Below are 18,169 nucleotides of genomic sequence, written 5' to 3'. Positions count from 1 at the left end.
TGCTCCCTTAACCCAAATATTAATTGAAAGAAATAACTTACCCAAGGCGTTCCACTCGAACGTGGCATTCGGTTCGGCCCCCGCACCCTCCGGATCAACTAATCATCCTATACCACGTGGCCTGCCACCGATGCAAGGTATAAGTTTGGTAGGTCATCATCGAGGCTAAAAGATTATCTCCCCTTTACCCTACCAACCCTTGCTCGCGCGTGGTTTGCCGGGTCTCTCTTTGGATAAAACCGCAGAAACAAACAAACAGAAGGCGTGTAGAAATAGAAGCCACTACAGAACTAGAGAAGAAAGAAAGAAAGAAGCCATGGGGATGATGGGATCTCTCCTCCTCGTCCTCCTCCTTTTCTGCATCGCCTCCGCCGCGGTAAGCTCACCCCTCCCCACCATCCTCTCCGATGATACGAAGCCGAACGCCTACGAGGTGCTGGAGTCGTACAACTTTCCCATCGGGCTGCTCCCCAAGGGTTGCCTGGGTTACGACCTCGACACGGACACCGGCAAGTTCTCCGCCTACTTCAACGGCACCTGCAGCTTCTCCCTGGAGGGATCCTACCAGCTGCGCTACCAGTCCACCATCTCCGGCACCATCTCCGTCGGCCGCCTCTCCGACCTCCGCGGCGTCAGCGTCAAGGTCCTCTTCTTCTGGATCAACATCATCGAGGTCACCCGCCACGGGGACCAGCTCGAGTTCTCCGTCGGCATCGCCTCCGCCGACTTCACCGTCGACAACTTCTACGAGAATCCCCAGTGCGGCTGCGGCTTCGACTGCGACGGAGCTTCCTTTTCCTCTCCTCTTCGGATCAAATTGAGGGGTTCCCGGCCCTTTTGATTGATCAATTCCTTTTCACGGTAAAAGGGATGCCTTTTTAATTACTGTTATGTATTACCATATATGGGTATCTAGAAATAATGGAAATGGATATATGGTTATCGGAATGGTGTATTATTTAACGAGGTCAGAGAAACCATTGTGTTACAATTACCAAACATATTTTAGCATTTGCAAGCTTATTCATGTATAAACATTTATATAGCAAGTCATGGAAAGTAGACACAGTTACATAGACAACCAGATAAGTATAAACAGGTGATCAAGTGCTTTTCCCAGGCTTGTCATCTTCAAGGTTATGTAGATGGAAATCCATTAAAAGAAACAAGAGTAATCACAACACTGAGTCATACAACCAAACCAGAACTTCAAGACATGAGACTCCATGAATGTTTATTCCACCAATATTTCCAACTACATAAAGCTTAGCAGACTATCCATAAATTTTATTTGTTCCATCAGAGCTCAGAATCCATCAAACATCAAATACAGACATGAGAAGATCTAGATGAAACATCTACCGGCAGCACTCCAGCTTGTGTGCATCGAAGATGCTTACATAGATGCTATTTTAACAGGAAAGCTAGTTGTATGACAAAAGGCATCATCAAGAAGTTCTTGGTACAACTTGGAAAGCAGGAAAATTTGATTCCATAAGATTCAGTATATTGGAAAAAAAAAAAATTAAATTCAATTTTAAATCTACAATCTGGAGACTCCATATTGTGCATCAAAAAAGAAAACAAAAGATCTTGGATTGAAGAATTAAATATAATACATAGAAAGCGCCAGTTCATGTCGAAAACTAACGACATCAAAACTCCGATCACCGATGTCCATATACAAAATGTCTCTGCCAGCCCAGATGCTCAATCGAACATTTGCTTTCACAATCAAAAAAGAAACCAGCATCAAGCACTCGAGAAATCTTGCTACCTGCTGTCACTCCCCTTTTTTCGGTTTCTGAATCTTCACACAAGGGAAGAAACCGAAAAGGTGGACGACTCGGGGTTTCCATCCCAGTTGCTGAGCACGGCAAAACATGAGAAAGGTGTTTGCGAAGTATGAGTTGAATCCCATAAGCACATGCCAGCAGGCATGACCCTGTGGGTTAATGTACCAACGAGAGAGTTTCTTACAGAAGACACGGTCAAACAACCAGCATAGAGTCCCCAAAAATATTGTTGCCACATAGAGTTTGGCCAGCCGCTTAGCTGACACCTCTTTAGTCTGGATGTAGTACTTGTACATCCGAGGAATACAAAGAAGACACAGTATGACGTAGTGCACCTTGAATCCTATTCGAAAACGCACCAGAGAATGGACTACGGCAAAGGCAGCACCATAGAGAAACAGGAAAGTAGGCATGGTACTCCGATAATGCCAGTCCGGGGAGTAGAGGACATAAAGGTAAAGCAGCATCTCCCACACCATTGGTGTCTCATCACTCTGTTGGAGTCTGAAGGTGAGAGTAAAATGTGATCAGGTAAATTTAATGAGAGAAGAGCAGCTACTAAGTAATCTTATAAATTTATCCCAGAACTTGGCATAAATAAGAAAAAATGACTGCAAAAACTCGAAATAATGGCCAACCCAATGATTTACCATGTCATAAAACCCAAGGGAGTTAAATGTGTACATGAAGTCAAAACTTAAGGCACCATGCCAGATGGTAAATTTACAACATAGGTGCCCAGATAAGAAAATTGGAGGTTATAACCCTTATAATTGAGGACCGTATAGTGAAGTAGAGCACAATGGAGAGGACCATGAAGACGAAAGTAGATGAGCTAATGCTTAAAACAAGTGTTTGCTGTCACGTTGTGAATTCTGTAGAAACATAGGCATGTGAGTGGGTCCTTATGATGCAGGTGTTTGTTTGTATAGGGTAATATATTTATTTCTCTGTAAAATGATTAGTTTTAGATTCAATATTTAGCAGGTGTCCATATTTGACAAAAAAAAAAGTTCAATGAATTGAAATTTAAAAGACAAGGAAAATTGTCAAGGAATAGGAATTTAAAAGTAAGTTAGTAAATTACTAATTTAATCAAAACTTTACTTCTCAAGTAGCAGTGGAAAGAGCCTCCATGGTATTCAAGGCCTACAGACAACTAATATTCAAAAGGCCAGCGTCCCTTGTGTGGAAAGGACATATCTTGACTTATTTAGTGAGACTGCTACAACAGTGGAGGGTACGTAACATTCCCAACACCACCAAGACATCAGATTATATTTCAGCATTTTCACACTAATTATCACCCAACGCCGACACTTCTTAATATAAAACTCTAAGCACTAGCTGAAGTTTCTAGGTCTGTCATTTGATGGCAACGTCATTAGTTAATATGCCAATACAGATTGTTTTGATGCGCAAAACTGGAATAATGCATGCCCCCATTTGTTTGTTACCGATACCATTCCCGTATTCGAATCAGTCGCCACATTATTCCTCTTCATCCAATCCTATACTTCCCCACTCCCACCATTTTATCCTCCCCTCGATTAGTATAACAATATTCAAAATGAATATACTCCCCCCCACCACACAAATATATATATATATATATATATAAAATACATGTGCGTACATGCGTGGCCCCATTTGTTTGTAATCGGTAAGATTCTGACATTTGAATCCACTCAACATATTCTCCCTCTTTATCCAATCATATACTCCCCCACTCCCACCGTTTCATCCCTTCTTCTCTATTAGCAAAACAATACTCAAAATTAATATACGCATATAGAATAATCCATGGTCCCATTTGTTATCTTGATCCAATCCTATACGCCCGCCCCACTTCCACAATATATATGTATATTATTTTTACATCGAATGCAAATATCAGGATTCAGTAATACTAATTACAGAAAAAAAAAAACTACCAAAATGCAGCCAGACAAACATTCAGGGGTAATCCATCCATTACTTCATGGTAGACGGCGCAGGCCTCCGTATTGCATGCACCAGGTGCAATTGGATAGCATCAAATCTCACGGTGGATAACATGCCATGCTACCCCTTGTCTTTCACCAATTCCCGATTACATGCTATCCACCGTGCATATGCTCTGGGATTTATCCTGGTTCACTTGCACCTGGTGCATGCAATAATTTCACTAGAGACTCCAGAGACATTATCAACCACATATGAAGTACCAAAATGGAAGAACATAGAAAAGAACCAAGTTTTGATAAGTTTGGGCAGACCAAATCTGATAGATACAAATACCTACAAAAATAGCACTTAGTTTAAAAGTAGTTGATCACCAATATTACCCTTGGCCACCACTAATACTTCAACAACCCTAAACAAAAACTAACCTGATGTCCCCCATAGCTTCATTGAATAATAGCATGTTGATCTCTTAAAATAACCTGAAACTGTTTGAGCAAACATGATTATATATATATATATATATATATATATATATATATATATATATTATATATATATATATATATATATATATATATATAGTCCTTTACAATGTCATTTATCACTCATAATAGCATATTGAAACTATTCATCTGGCTAGAGCATCATTGCTCAAATAATGATTAAAATAGATTATGATGGCCAACAACATAAAACCCCTGAACAGTAAAGCAAGATTGTCAGTCAATAAAGAAGAAAGGAAACACTACCTTAAGTTCAGACATGATCCCAAAACTAGGCCAATAAAAGGACCCTAATTGCTAAAATTACACTATTCATTATCTTCATGAATCACAACTTATCCTCTTTTACTTGAGGCACTCTTCTAAAAGCCCAATAGGAAGCCTTATTCCTGGCATCAACACCTCCCATTTTTATGAATGACCGACTTTACTCTAAGAAGGAAAAAAACTCCCGTCCAGTTTACCCATGCAACAACTGTCACCTATTTATGAATGGCATCGAAACTGAAAACGGAAAGCTCAACCATGTCCTCTTCCATACTGCTATTGCATCCAAAGGTTTGCCAATGAATGTTTGACTCATTCAACAATCTATTGTTCCAATTCACCTATACATCTATTTGCTGCATAAGTAATTAGCAGTTTAACTCAATCATCCCATAGTAAATGACCATTACCTATCTTGCAAGAGAATCTTGTCCATAAATAAGAGTTTTGCATTTAATTACCTGAACTGAGAGCAGGTGCATGAAAACTGGTCTCTCAAATAGAAAAGAAAGGGATTACTTGGGAAGTTGGTGTTGAAGCAAGTTTTCAGAGAGATTTCAGAATGTGTGTGGTATCATAATTAGACGTTCCTAGCTGCTAAGATTTCTAGCAAGGGAAAGAAATCACTATCAAAATCAATTAACAGATAAGCTAAATTTCCATAGAAGGAAATACTCATTTGTAGCGAGGTTTGACTTAATCAAGTCAAAAACAAATTATAGGTAGGCAATCGCACCAACATATAATATTGAGATGGGGGTAGAAAATCATAAGACGACAAAAGGGACAAAAAGGAAGTATATACACACAATTTTCCCTATTAACACCTATGTGCAACATAGGAGCCCTCTTGGCATATAAAACAATGAAGACAGAATTTAATGAGGGAGCAAATGTAATTGCCATGTTGCTAGGCATGGCACAAAATGGAGCGCTGGTTGGGCCCAGGTCAAACAAGGGCTAAGGTAACACTTGCTTGTCTGAAGTCAGATGTGGATTTGAGACAACATTCAAAACCTGGACCCAACCTGGTTCAAAGACGGCCAAAATTATCCATTATTTCAGCATCGGGAGCCCTTATAAACAGCAAACACCAAATCTATAATTATTACCCATGAATGTATGAAGCAGGATAGGTAGACTCTTTTCTTTCAGCATCTAGAACTTTAGAAGAATTTTACAAAGTAAATACTGAAACTAAGAATAGAAGTATAAATGCCAACTGAACTATTTCACCCTGCGTGCATCATGTTGACGCTTCACCAGCAAAATACCTTCATCGCTCCCTCCAGCTGAGCCAACATAGCTTGGAGATAAATATATTAGTTCATATTGTTCTACTATGTAGCTGTGGAAGGTCTGATATCATATGAACTTGAATGAAATTCATAAATAATGGAAGCAATTATGCAGGCTGATATATAACAGGCTAGAGATAATTTTCTACTTTTACATCAGACAAAAAGCAAAGAGCTCTATTTTTCGCTTTCCTGTTAGATGTGTTGGAACATTTATGTGTCAGAACATCTTTCTCTCCCCTGATTATTAAGAATTCAAAAGGATGCTAATAAAATTAGAGGAAGCACACATAAGAAGATAATTGCAAATATGATCAGAATAATCTACAGCAATAACAAAGGAATATTGCAAAATATTGATCTACAGGGATAAGGAACTTACACATGCTGTAATGTGGCATGAAATATCATGCTCCCGATTGCAAGAATCATGTTGGATATATGAAGAACACTAAATCTTTTCTCAAAGCGTTGTCGTAAGGCATTTATAAGTCCAATGAGTGCTAAAAGTATGCAAGGCACATTGGATATAGTGTTGTAAAATTCTGCAATATATGATGAATGGGTATAGTTTTTCTCACACAACTCAACAGTGGATGTTACTGGGCCCCAGAAACTCGATACCACCGAATCTGCCATTCTCTATAAATATGTACTGGATTTCAAATTCACATAATGAAGGAACCCTGCACACAAAGGTACCGGTGCTAAATCATATGGCTAGCAATGCACCTGCAGAAAATAAGTAATTGTCCCATAAGCATTCATATAAGAGCACCAATAATAAACTTAATTTATACTAGATTAAAGCATTTATAACCAAATAAAACCAAGAAGATATCATAATCCCAAATCCAATCATAACATATTCAAGTCATTATAACTCGGTCCAAAAATGTGTATTTATAGGCTCCAGCACATCCAAAGAAAGAGCCTGAAAGCAATCCATAGAACAGATATCCAAATCTCCAGTTGCAGACCCAAAAGGCTATGGTTGTAACCTTACATGATTAAAGTATTTCAATACTGCCTAGCATGCATCAGGATCTATCTTACAAGGATGAATTAAACGATCCCAAGGGACAGATTTCAAGGACTAACTGGGATTCAAACCCGCTAGCCAATGCATACAGCTAACTAGGAAGAGGTTTCTCTCACTAACTCTACCCTCCCATAGATCTCCCATGATCTTGATTATAATTTTTAACAACTTTCTGATATTAATAGCTTTTTTCAGTAAGCAGTAAACAACAATTGAAAACCAACAAGGGAAACAGAGCTTAGACAACATACCAGAGGACCACAAAAGGAAAATGGAAAAAATAAAAAATAAAAAAATGACCATAAGACAATAGAATTCTTCCAGCAGATAGCAAGCCTCCTCAAATCAAAATGATTATATCGACTAATGTTTACACATATAAACTCAGCCTCCAAAACTAATGTTTTATCAAAATTTCTTCCATCATCCAAAACTTCAGAGACAACTATGAGGAAGAATGCTCAAGTTTCTTCTATCATGGTTATGAGACATCAGAGAATTTCAATGTATAATAGAAGACTCCAGATCAACTGATTGAGAGGAAGGGACTTTGAATAACTGCAAAATTACCAGCATGACAACCAAGCCAAAGTGTAAATTAGGATTAAGTAAACTAAATCCCAATACTACACATATTTCATGTTTTGACACCCTTTGAACAAAATTCATATGGATCCTTTCCTGAATTACAACTCAAACAAAGTTTTCAAACTTAATTGACACCCAAAGCTTTCTTCTTCAACAGCGAACTCGAAAGGTAAAAAAGCTATCATATTCCCCATAATAGGATAAAGAGTATAATATACATCCTCCCATCAATAAGCCACCTACATATCATCCCAAAATTTCTATCCAAATAACCATAACAAGCAATTGAAGAAAGTCAGTCAACTTCTTTGAAGACTATTTCCTCATCAAAACGACTATCAGATCCTTTAAACTCACACATCGAGAAATAGAGCTAATTTCTATCAAACCAAAATTCCAAAATATTTAAGTCTAATGGTTACATCCTCTTCTCCACAACAGTTCTCCATGCTGTAATACATTGATGAATACCAAACACTAGAAGAAGACCATTATAAGCATCTCTTGGAGCCAGTAATCATGCAAAAAACCTAATCTAAATCACATGCAGCTATTCTACATCCCATCCTCATACTTACACTCCCTTTCCAACAACAATCCTCTCTGCTTCAATGATTGATAAATCTAAAACAATTCGATTCCCCTCAAATCTCACAAGAATAACTTTATTGAAAAAAACATGAGAATTATCCCAACAAGCCACAATTTGGTTATCATGAAATGTAGTAGTTGAGAACTAGGGGATTCAGATGAGATCTAAATAGGTCTACATCACAAATTAAAATAAGAAGAATAAGGAAACAAATAGAGAAACTCTGGTAGGAAATAGGAATTTAGGCCTTTTGGGAGAGATAGCATACCTTGAAAAGCTGGCTCGGAGGATTAAAAGTAAGGAGTACTAGGGGACTGGCAAGGGTTTGAAACATCTCAATGATTTGATGACAAATTATTAGGATGTTTAACAATAAGTGCTGATCACATGCAAAACACATGAGATTGGATGATGCAAGCTTGGATCAAGAGAACTTGCATATTGGATGTACGCAAGGTATGCTGTCTTGATACCGGACCCTACATTGGTGCCATCATGTTACTATGATGGTATGTTTGGTATGGGGGTCGGTTTAGCCTATTGAATGTCGGTATATCTCTATACTGCATACCAATTCCATATGGTACGGTATGTCCTGTACCAACCGGCTCGGTATGGTATGGCATATTTTGGATGTACGACTACATCTAAAGATAGTGGGACCAATATGTATCCAAGAACCCAGGTGAATCGGACTTTCGTTTATCCAACCTGATATGAACTCGGAAAGAAACTTGCCACCGCCTAATTTGCTTCGAAACATAGATGAGGCTAGCAACGGCTCAGGTCGGATCTGGCTAAAGATCAACACAAACCTGACATATTGAAATCTTAGAATATTTTCAGGCCAGCCTGTTTCATGCGCATTTCCAAAAACAACCATTATTAGCCATGATAATAGGAAAAAAAAGCAAAATACCAGCAGTACTTGACAAATTAATGCTTTTTTGGGTAAACAGAAAATAATGTAAGTTGGTCCTAACATACATACAATGGCGACCACTTTACATACTAGAATGCTAGAAGGTATAATCCATTGGTCAGTACGGCAGAACATCCCCATACTGCATACTATCATGTATGACCATATACCATTCAGAATTTTGTCTAAAGTTTTGATGAAGTAAATTTGTAACCAAACAGAAATAATAAGCATGATTTCCATGAATAAAGCATGGAGCTTACCATCATGAGTTCAGAAGGGACATCACCAAGCAACAACCAGATTAAAAAAGGATAGAAACAAAGGAGACACAGCAAGCCCTAGTTTCAGAACTCCAAATCTAAATACCAGTCAATAAAGTTGAAACCCAAGTCATTTAACAGAAGACCTAAACAGAAGAAAAGGCACCAGCTTTGCTCCGCTCTCCGAGTTCCAATATGACTACAACTTATAACACTGAATTCAATGAACCAAATCACAAGAACTTCAACGAGAAAGAACCAATAAGGGTACAACCATTCTCTCTGCTTTCAAACTACCCATAAGATGACTGTCTCATACTAGCAATCTAATCCACAGCTATGCTCTAAAGCTCAAAATTCAAGAAAATTTCCTTTTTTTTTTTTTGTAAAAACTTTCTTTCTTAGATCCCACCTTCAATTCCCACTGATTCCACGACCAACTCCATCAAATTAAAAAAAAAAATTAAAAAAAAAAACACTCATTGCGGGGATGATATCATGCCTTATCTAATCATCACAATGTTAACTTCTTTTCTCATAATCCGAGACAGAAATAGAGATACCTGGTCTAACACCGGCGTCACCTTGAGCTCTCACGGCGTCACCTCGATGCCTTTTGAGAACCCTAGCGGCCGATGGGAATCACGAAGACCGAGTCACCGGGGAAGTAAAGGGTTGTTTTATATTACATGGAAACCGGACGTTTTGCTTAAACCGGTTGGACTCCACCTTGGGTCCGGTTCAGTCATTGGCTCGAAGGGTTGTCCGCGGAATTTAAACTTTAAAGGCTCTATCTATGATTCTATCTGGAACCAAATAGCTCGCCGGTTGGGACTCAACCGCTTTAATCGGCCGGTCCGGTCAAAAGTAAAACACTCACAAAGGCCAGAGCCATTAAAGCCCGCTCAAAATTCTATCGAGCTTTTCTTCTTTCCAGCCCGAGTTCGAACCTTGGAACGGTTTCGTATTCCCCTTCTCTGATCGGCCGATCCGCGCTGTAAGGATTCCTTCTCCTATTTTCTTCTTTGGCTTGGAAAAGAAAAATCGAATCCATGCATTGGATTAGTTCTCACAGTTTTGAGATAAACTTCTGTGGTATAAATAATTATCTAGGTCATTTGATATGGTCATTGTGTTATTCTTTTCGATCTGGAGGAATAATCTACCTCTTTTCTTCATGCTTTAAATTTGATTGCTTATAGTTCTGGAGGAGTGATTAGGGGCAGATGGCTGTGATGGCTTGGATTTTATTACTAAAGTGGACCTGAGAAATGGATCTGGAGCAAAGGATATGTAAAAAGGAAAGTAGAATAAGGGGGAAAAGTTGTTCCCACTAAGAAAAGTAGATGACATATAAAAAGAAAAGAGGAAGAGAGAATGTTCATAATCCTGTTTGACTGGAGCAAAATCAAGTTGATGGTTGAGCACGATTATCAGTTCGAGTTTGATAGAATCCATAATACTATCATTGAAAACCAGCTACATGCATGCATGTATGCATTCATGAGCGTCGAGGTGGCTACCTAAATTTCTTGGTGATTGCCTCAAGCCAAGAACTGCAAAGTAGCTGATGGGCAAATGAGCATGTTGGAGGCCATTTGTAGAGTGTATTTTTTGACTCATCCCACTAGTGTGTGTTTTCTGAGGTTTCTCTGAATCTTTAGTTGCAGCGACATTTTCTTTCCCCATATATTGGCCACTGCTACTTAATTATGAGGGCCTCATAAAGCACAAAATAGTTGAGGGCTTAGAATAAGATGTTTAACATCCTTTTTTTTTTTTGATTCCATCGAGGTTTTCTGGTATTCTTGGGATGTGGAGTCTGAAGATAAGATCATGTATTAATTATTCTGTAAGAGGATTTTTTTTTAAAAAAAAAAGTATAGTGAGTGGAGCATGAAACGAGATTCTTCTATAAAAAAATTTAGTTTTAAAGGAGGATGGCCATACTCGGCCTTCAACCCCCCCCCACCCCCACTCTCCCAAAAAAAGGGATGTGGCTTTTTAGGGTAACAATGGTGATAAGCTTGTTGCTTGCTTATATAAAAAGTTCTAGTATTAAAGGTGGATGGTCACTTACCCAAAGAAAAAGGAGGATGTGGCTCTTTAGGGTAATAACGATGAAGAGCTTGTTGCCAATAGTGTAGGGTAATAGGGGGCATGCCTGGTTAAGCACCAAATCAGTGACCATGCAGTGACACATGGACCTGTATTTTGTCCTGTTAGTTGAATATGTTTCCTTTGGAGAATCTGGTCTTTTACGAAACTGCACAGTAAAGAAGTCTTGTTGTTTATGGTATATTTTGGTGATCAATGATTATAATGCCAAGTCAAGCAAGCAAGGACATCAGCATGAGTCTGGTCGCACCTAAATTTTAGTTTGTTTCATCAAGTTGATACGTGTTTGAAGAATGTAGCACTTTAAGGATGTTGGTAGTAGATTAGGATTGTTGGTTATGCTTCATGGTTAACAGTAATGGTGTGTATGATGGACAATCAACATAAGCAGGAATATGTAATCAGCCCTAAAAAGACGAGAGCAATTGATCCTTGTACCAAGATTACAGAAGTTGGTGACCCACATTTCGGGGCCTTGAACAAGAACATATGAAAGCGAGACAGTCATAGTAACTTTTGGGACATCCAGTGATGATCACCATTATAACATGGATCCACAGTGAATATAACCCCAGGTGGTAGTTATTTTGATAGCAATTTCTTTTATGCCATACTCAAGCTGCAAGCATTTTCCAGCAACATGGGTTCCTTGTTTGTATCAAATATGGTAGGAGTATGTTATAAGCAACTCTTAATGTTTTTCTATGTTGGTGCCAAAGTCCTGGCAAATGCAGTTTTAGGCAGGAAAGATCCTGTCTTGAATGGCAGATGACAAATCAGCAAGAAGGGAATTCTTTATTGCTTGCATGCTATGCAACCAGGAGCAAATTGCATAAACTGATAAAGTTAGAAGAAGGCAAGATATATTACAAGAAGCTGCTTTTCTCCTTAAGGCACAGATTATTGGCCAAAGAGCCAAGATATGATAATGCCTCAGTGGAACTAGTCATGTTTTGGTAAACAAAATGCTGCTATTGCTTCCTTCTCTTAAATTTTATTGCATCCATGATATTGGAACCATATGAATAAACTTGTTGACACGGTTTAATTTATTCTTCTAAACTGAATAGAAATTAATGTTGCATGCGTTGGAATCTTGTAATCAAGCTATGCACAGAACTTTAATGTTTCATTTAATATAGCTATATTTCTCGTTGTCTTAAATACCTTATTAAAGGAAACAATTGTTACCATTACTACTAGTTATATACTTGTGTTTAAGGTTTGAAGTATTGGTTTGATGTGTTTTGCCGAGATCGGTCCAAACCTAACAAATTTTTTTTGGTTTTGGTCAATTTCACCGGTTTCTGCAGTTTTGGTGAAAATGACCAAAATGGTTTTTTTCCCCTTTTTAGTTTATGCTTACCAAGCATGTATTTAACATCTGCTTGCTTTTCCAAAATATGTCAATATTATTTAATACCACATAAATTTAAGGGTCTAATAATCTAATCTAAATATTATTTAAATGAAATTTAAATGCATTTTTATTTGGATGGGCCTTTTTCCTTGCTTAGGTTATTCAAGAGAAATAGTAGGAAACATGTTTAAATAGATTTTTTTTTTTTTTTTGATTAGATGGATTACTAAAATGAAATAGAATGAAATATGCCAAGACGAAAGTTTAGTTAAATGCAAAAATTAGGGAAAATATGAGAAATTATTAAAAAAAAAGGAATAAGACACATAAAGCACTAAACTTTAAAACAATTTATTTTCGATTTGAAACTATCCAAACTGCACAAATTATGATCTGGATAACTTAAAACACAATAAATGATATGAAATAATTTTTCTAGTTTTTTTCTTAACTTTTCTACCTTTTTGTTTTTTTTTTTTCCTTTTTTTGTTGACCAAAATTCTGAAACTTGGAATGAAGTTGCCAAAACCGTCAAAACAATGGATATGAAAACTCTTCCTAGAGGACCGAAACCAAAACTGACACCGAATTTTAAAACCTTGGTTATGTTCCTACTAGAAACTCATTACTTTCTTGGATTGGCCTCAAACAAGCAGTTCTATCAGATTTGGTATTAGTAACTGTTTTATGTAAGTACACAGATATGCTGTGATAGTCATGTCCATTCACCGAAGTTTGATGAATGTAGATGTTTTTTTTGGTAGTAACGAATGTAGATCTTTGCTTTTGGTAGATAAACAAGCATTATTAGCTTGGGGATTGGTATTTTGTTGACATCAAAACCTTTCATTAGAAACTGCATTCACAGACATCACAAAATGCTAGATGCAACTAACTGATTACAATACCATAGGGAAATATGATGCCAGTTAACTGTAAAAAATCTTCAGCTTGAAGTCCATCTTGGTTTATATTATATTGAAAATTCCTGTAGATTAGAGATGATCAGTTTCAGAGTAGCACAATATACTCTCATTGTCTCATCACTATCTATTGCACATCCCACTCTCAATTTGTACCGCCTGCCACAATGTAGTCGGCCATCATTTGCACCTTTCATTTATGTAATTTATTTGACAAGTTGAGACCTTAGATCATCAGGTCCAAATGTAGAGAATGCTTCCTTTTGGTTAGTGAGAGTGCAAAATCTTCAAATCTTGGACTCCCAGCTTCATATGGAACTATTGAGTTTTAAGCGGATATGGACTTGGATTTTTTTTTATTTATTTTGGTTCTTGATTCTTTTTCTCTTTCTTGAAGACATAAAAATCAGCTAATTAAGGATTTGAGTGTATTGATAGCTAATTTAACCAACCTCAAAATTTTCACTTAATTAAGACCTAGCATTGTCAGTGTTCATGAACTCTCACCTCGAGTTGAGGGGCTATTGCTTGTTAGCAGTTACAGTTGTTGAAAGATTCAATACCCACAAATCGACCTTCTTTTCAGCAAAAGTTTCAACTTGTTCTAAATTTTGTAGTGAGGATATCACCTCTCACACCTTAAGACCATGTTTAGTTTCTCTTTTCAAGGCCATGCTCATATTAAGTTCTTTGACATTTATTTGTCCTTAACTAAATCTGAGGTCTGTAGTTCCCTCTAAAATATAATGCAGGTGATTGTGTGTAATTCTGCATGGATAAATGTTTATCCTCTCATAATGCCTTTGCCTGTTGTTGTCATATCTGTTTAGGATTTCTTCAGATTCTTTGTGACCCGTTGTTTTTTCTGGTGAAGCCTAGGTAGCCTGTAACAACTGCTGGACTGGGGCATAAGGAAGAAGGTAAAGTGATACTTAAATCACCTCATGAAGTAACTCAAATACTTCTCTACTTATAGTTGATTAAACTCATCACTTGTTGAGTTGTTCACCAGATATGCCGCCGCACTTGGCATAGAATGAGAGTCTCCATGTTAATTAAATCATTTTAACCAGTTATCTTTCTTTTATTTTATTTTCATGGAAACTATTTCATCTTGTTGAAATGCCTAGTTTTTACTCACCAAAGAGCCAAAGAGTCCATCACTGAATATGGTTTTTGCAGTAATATGTGATTTCACATTCAATTAATTTGAAATGCAAAAGGCATCAATACATAACCTGTATGGAGTACTGTGCTTGTTAAATATTTATGTTCTTGCATTGAATTTTGCCAGCATCAGTCATTGTGTTCACAGAGAATTGGATTTGATAATCTTGCCCGTACAAACAATAACAGGGCTGCCATGGAAGTCTTATTTCGCTTCGTTGGTTTTTTTTTTTCTTTTTTTTTTTTTTAAATATGCCATGATCTCCACTCTTATTCATCCTAGTCACTGATTCACTGCACCGAATTCTTCTACTGGCAGCAAAAAACAGACTCATACGTGGGGTTCCCTATTCAAGCACTACATCAGACATCCTATGTCTGCAATATGCTGATGATATGGTGATTTTAAGTGACAACAACACGGAACACATCCAACACCTCAAGTTCATACTATACTCATTTGAAATTATTTCAGGACTGAAGATCAACTTTGATAAGAGTGCTCTATATGGAATTAATCTATCTGAAGCAAGGAGCAAGCAGCTGGTGGCTATATTGGGATGCCCTCTCTCCATATTGCCAACCAAATACTTAGGATTCCCACTACACAATGGTCATGTAAGATCATTGGATTGAAACTTGGTGGAGAAAGTGGACAAGAAACTCTCTGCATGGAAGGATAAGTTACTGTCTTTAGGAGGATGTTTGACACTGGTTAATACAGTTTCGAGTGCCCTGCCCACATACTGGATGTCAACCTTCCTCCTTCCAGTCAATGTGGTAAATCAAATTGACAAAAGAAGAAGGGATTTCCTATGGAGGGTTGAGAAACATTGCTCTGGAGGTCACTGTCTGGCAAACTGGGAACAAGTCTGCAGACCAAAGAAATTCGATGGACTGGGCGTACTAATCCTTCGACTTTTTAACAAATGCTTACCACTCAAGAGATGGTGGAGATACCATAATGAACATCAAAGGAATTGGTGAATAATGATTTCAGATATTCACTACAAGAACACGGCAGTGTCTTTAAGAAAGCCATCTGGTCTCAAGCTAGCATCAACTGCATGAAAAAACACTCAGCAAGTTCGAAAATTATTCGAAGCAGGAATTGAATACCTGTTAGGTGAAGGGAAGGAAATAGCATTTTGGCTCGATCGCTGATATGCAGATTAGCCGCTTAAGTATATCCTTCCAAATCTTTTTATGCTTACTACTGCCCCAATGATCTCTGTTCGTGATATCATAAACACCCAAAATATTCACAGCCTTTTCAGCTGGCCGCTTAACACTCAAGGCAGGAATGAACTTCATCAACTCCAAATACTATACTACACTCAATCAATGCAGCTGGGGGAAATGACACAGTTATTTGGAGATGAAGCTCATGTAGTAAATACACAGTTCGCCAATTCTATAACTTCCTAAGTCATGGAGGAATAGTCTCAAGCTTTGCAGCAATAATCTTGCGGCTGTCGATACCAGCAAAAATAAAAATCTTCAACTGGTTAGTCTACCATAATAAGATCCTCACAGCTGATAACCTCAAGAACAGAAGGTTCCCAGCTCCATTGCAGTGTGTACTCTGCTACTTGGAGGAGGAAAGCATTGATCATCTCTTCTTTACATGTAGATACTCCAAGCACATATGGCTATATCTCACCCAGCAAATGTCCGTGGCATCACTTCCAATCAGCATCCACGAACTATGGGGAGAGTGGAGGGAGAACCTACCTCATAACATCCCAAAGCTCGAATGGGATTGCATTGCTGTTGCAAAACTATGGTGCATCTAGAAGGAACGCAACAATAGGATCTTTCGGTTTCAAGCGAACTCCTACATCAAGACAATTGAAATCACCTGCTCAACGTTGAGAGCCTGGCTTAGTCAAACGAAACTATAAGCCAATACCTGTTTACTCGACCTGCTACAAAATTCTGGATGAAGGAGACGTCCGAAATTGTTCTGAATGGTCTGCAACTGCACTCTTAGAAGCTGTAAACAAAGAACAGAGCAGCAACAAAATTTGATATTCTGACAGCCTGAAAATCTGAAACCTGGAAAGCCTGCTCTGAATATAGGAGAACCTGTAACAACATTTCGAAACCTGCCACAGTACCCAGACATGTATCTGAAAATCTGCTAATTGCACAACCTGACAACACAAAGCTGTAATTGAATTCCTCTTTCCAAACTTTTGGACCTGCTGTTAAACTCCCTCAGTTTGATGCACCATGTTTTGTAAATATTTTTTCACTAATGAAATTGGGTGGTTCTACCTCCCACTTCATCAAAAAAAAAAAAAAGGTATGCCATGGAAGTCCTTGCCCACATTATCAAGAATATTTTCAACTTGGTTGATGCTGTATTATATCTGGACTGTCTGTCACCGGTAGACTTGTCCTGGACTTCTTTCGGGAACTTAAAGCTAATTTTGTATGTTAGACCATCATTTATCAAATTTTATAATGTTTTTGTGGCATGGTTCATAACCTCCAATTGTCACATTATTCTTTCATAAAATTAGTTGAAATGAATACAGATAGTTATCATTGTATTCTTTATTTGGCCTTAAACCTTTGAGGCCTCAATAGTAAATACAATTGCATCTTTGATAGGATTTAAGGAAAGCCTCTTACGCAAAGAGATACAAAGAAGTGACCTTTATAACTTATTTCAAATGAATGAATGCTTCATTATTATCATAGCTTTGCTTATAAGGCAAACTAGGATCTTTATATTTCTTAAACTAAATAATTACTCTGCCAGCCTCCCAGTTGTCTTTGTTGTATCTTTGTTTTTTCTTAGCAGACTAACAGATGATGAAGGTGGACTACACAAATACCAAGTAGCCTTTCTCATCTTTTTAAGAGCCCTGCAGGATTATGCCACTAAAGAATCGTGCATACTTTGTCTGAAATGCACGACCTTGAAGAATCAAGGTACAAGCATATAAGATTTTGAAGCAAGAATGCTTTAACCTGAACCCACTGATAGGGCTTGATAATTTAGTATTCAATTATTAATGTATCAGAGGAAATCTTCTGATATGCTTGGATTTTGGACGATCAAGACAATGAAAATTATGCTTTCCTATTTTAGCCCATTGTTCTCGTATTTGTGAGCATATTGATCAAATATAAATACGTAACACACACACACACACACATTGGATTTTGAGACCTAAATGCGTACAAGTAATAACTTTTTTATATTTATTATTTTTCTTCAAGTAAAACAAGCTTTCCATAATATTGCGAGCAACCAAACATGTCTTAAAATGGAAACATATACATCAAAAGCAGACGGGGTCATTGTACGAAAGGTTGTTCATATAATACACAGTTTTGGTGTATCCGTGGCACCAATATCATTTTTGCAC

General features: G+C 37.6%; 2 protein-coding genes and 1 long non-coding RNA gene across 8 annotated transcripts; 2 read left to right on the top strand and 1 right to left on the bottom strand.

Moving 5' to 3' along the window:
• The first annotated feature begins 252 nt into the window (after positions 1-252).
• LOC105057462 (uncharacterized protein At5g01610) lies at positions 253-948 on the top strand. Its single transcript, XM_010940078.4, has one exon. The coding sequence runs from the start codon at positions 317-319 to the stop codon at positions 839-841; it is 525 nt and encodes a 174-aa protein (XP_010938380.1). The 5' UTR covers positions 253-316; the 3' UTR covers positions 842-948.
• Positions 949-1,448: 500 nt separating this feature from the next.
• On the bottom strand, positions 1,449-9,909 carry LOC105057463 (alkaline ceramidase). 2 transcript variants are annotated; one of them, XM_010940079.4, is made up of 3 exons: positions 9,782-9,909; positions 6,194-6,543; positions 1,449-2,300 (listed from the first exon to the last, which is right to left on the bottom strand). In XM_010940079.4, the coding sequence occupies exons 2-3, from the start codon at positions 6,448-6,450 to the stop codon at positions 1,784-1,786; spliced, it is 774 nt and encodes a 257-aa protein (XP_010938381.1). In that variant the 5' UTR covers positions 6,451-6,543; positions 9,782-9,909; the 3' UTR covers positions 1,449-1,783. The 2 variants fall into 2 exon arrangements, with proteins under 2 accessions (XP_010938381.1, XP_029124044.1); XM_029268211.2 differs by having other exon boundaries at positions 6,194-6,497; positions 9,782-9,888.
• Positions 9,910-10,107: 198 nt separating this feature from the next.
• On the top strand, positions 10,108-16,981 carry LOC105057464 (uncharacterized). Of its 5 annotated transcripts, XR_012136836.1 has the most exons (4): positions 10,131-10,215; positions 12,056-12,292; positions 14,494-14,539; positions 15,106-16,981. It is a non-coding gene; the product is annotated as an uncharacterized lncRNA (long non-coding RNA). The 5 variants fall into 5 exon arrangements; XR_833987.3 differs by lacking the exon at positions 12,056-12,292 and having other exon boundaries at positions 10,108-10,215; XR_012136837.1 differs by lacking the exon at positions 12,056-12,292 and having other exon boundaries at positions 10,125-10,215; positions 14,499-14,539.
• Positions 16,982-18,169: the final 1,188 nt, after the last annotated feature.

The sequence above is a fragment of the Elaeis guineensis genome, chromosome 14 (assembly GCF_000442705.2).
Source record: "Elaeis guineensis isolate ETL-2024a chromosome 14, EG11, whole genome shotgun sequence".
NCBI classification, from domain to species: Eukaryota; Viridiplantae; Streptophyta; class Magnoliopsida; order Arecales; family Arecaceae; genus Elaeis; species Elaeis guineensis.
The sequence above is the reverse complement of the archived record's forward strand: the minus strand, read 5'-3'. Positions and strand labels throughout refer to the sequence as shown.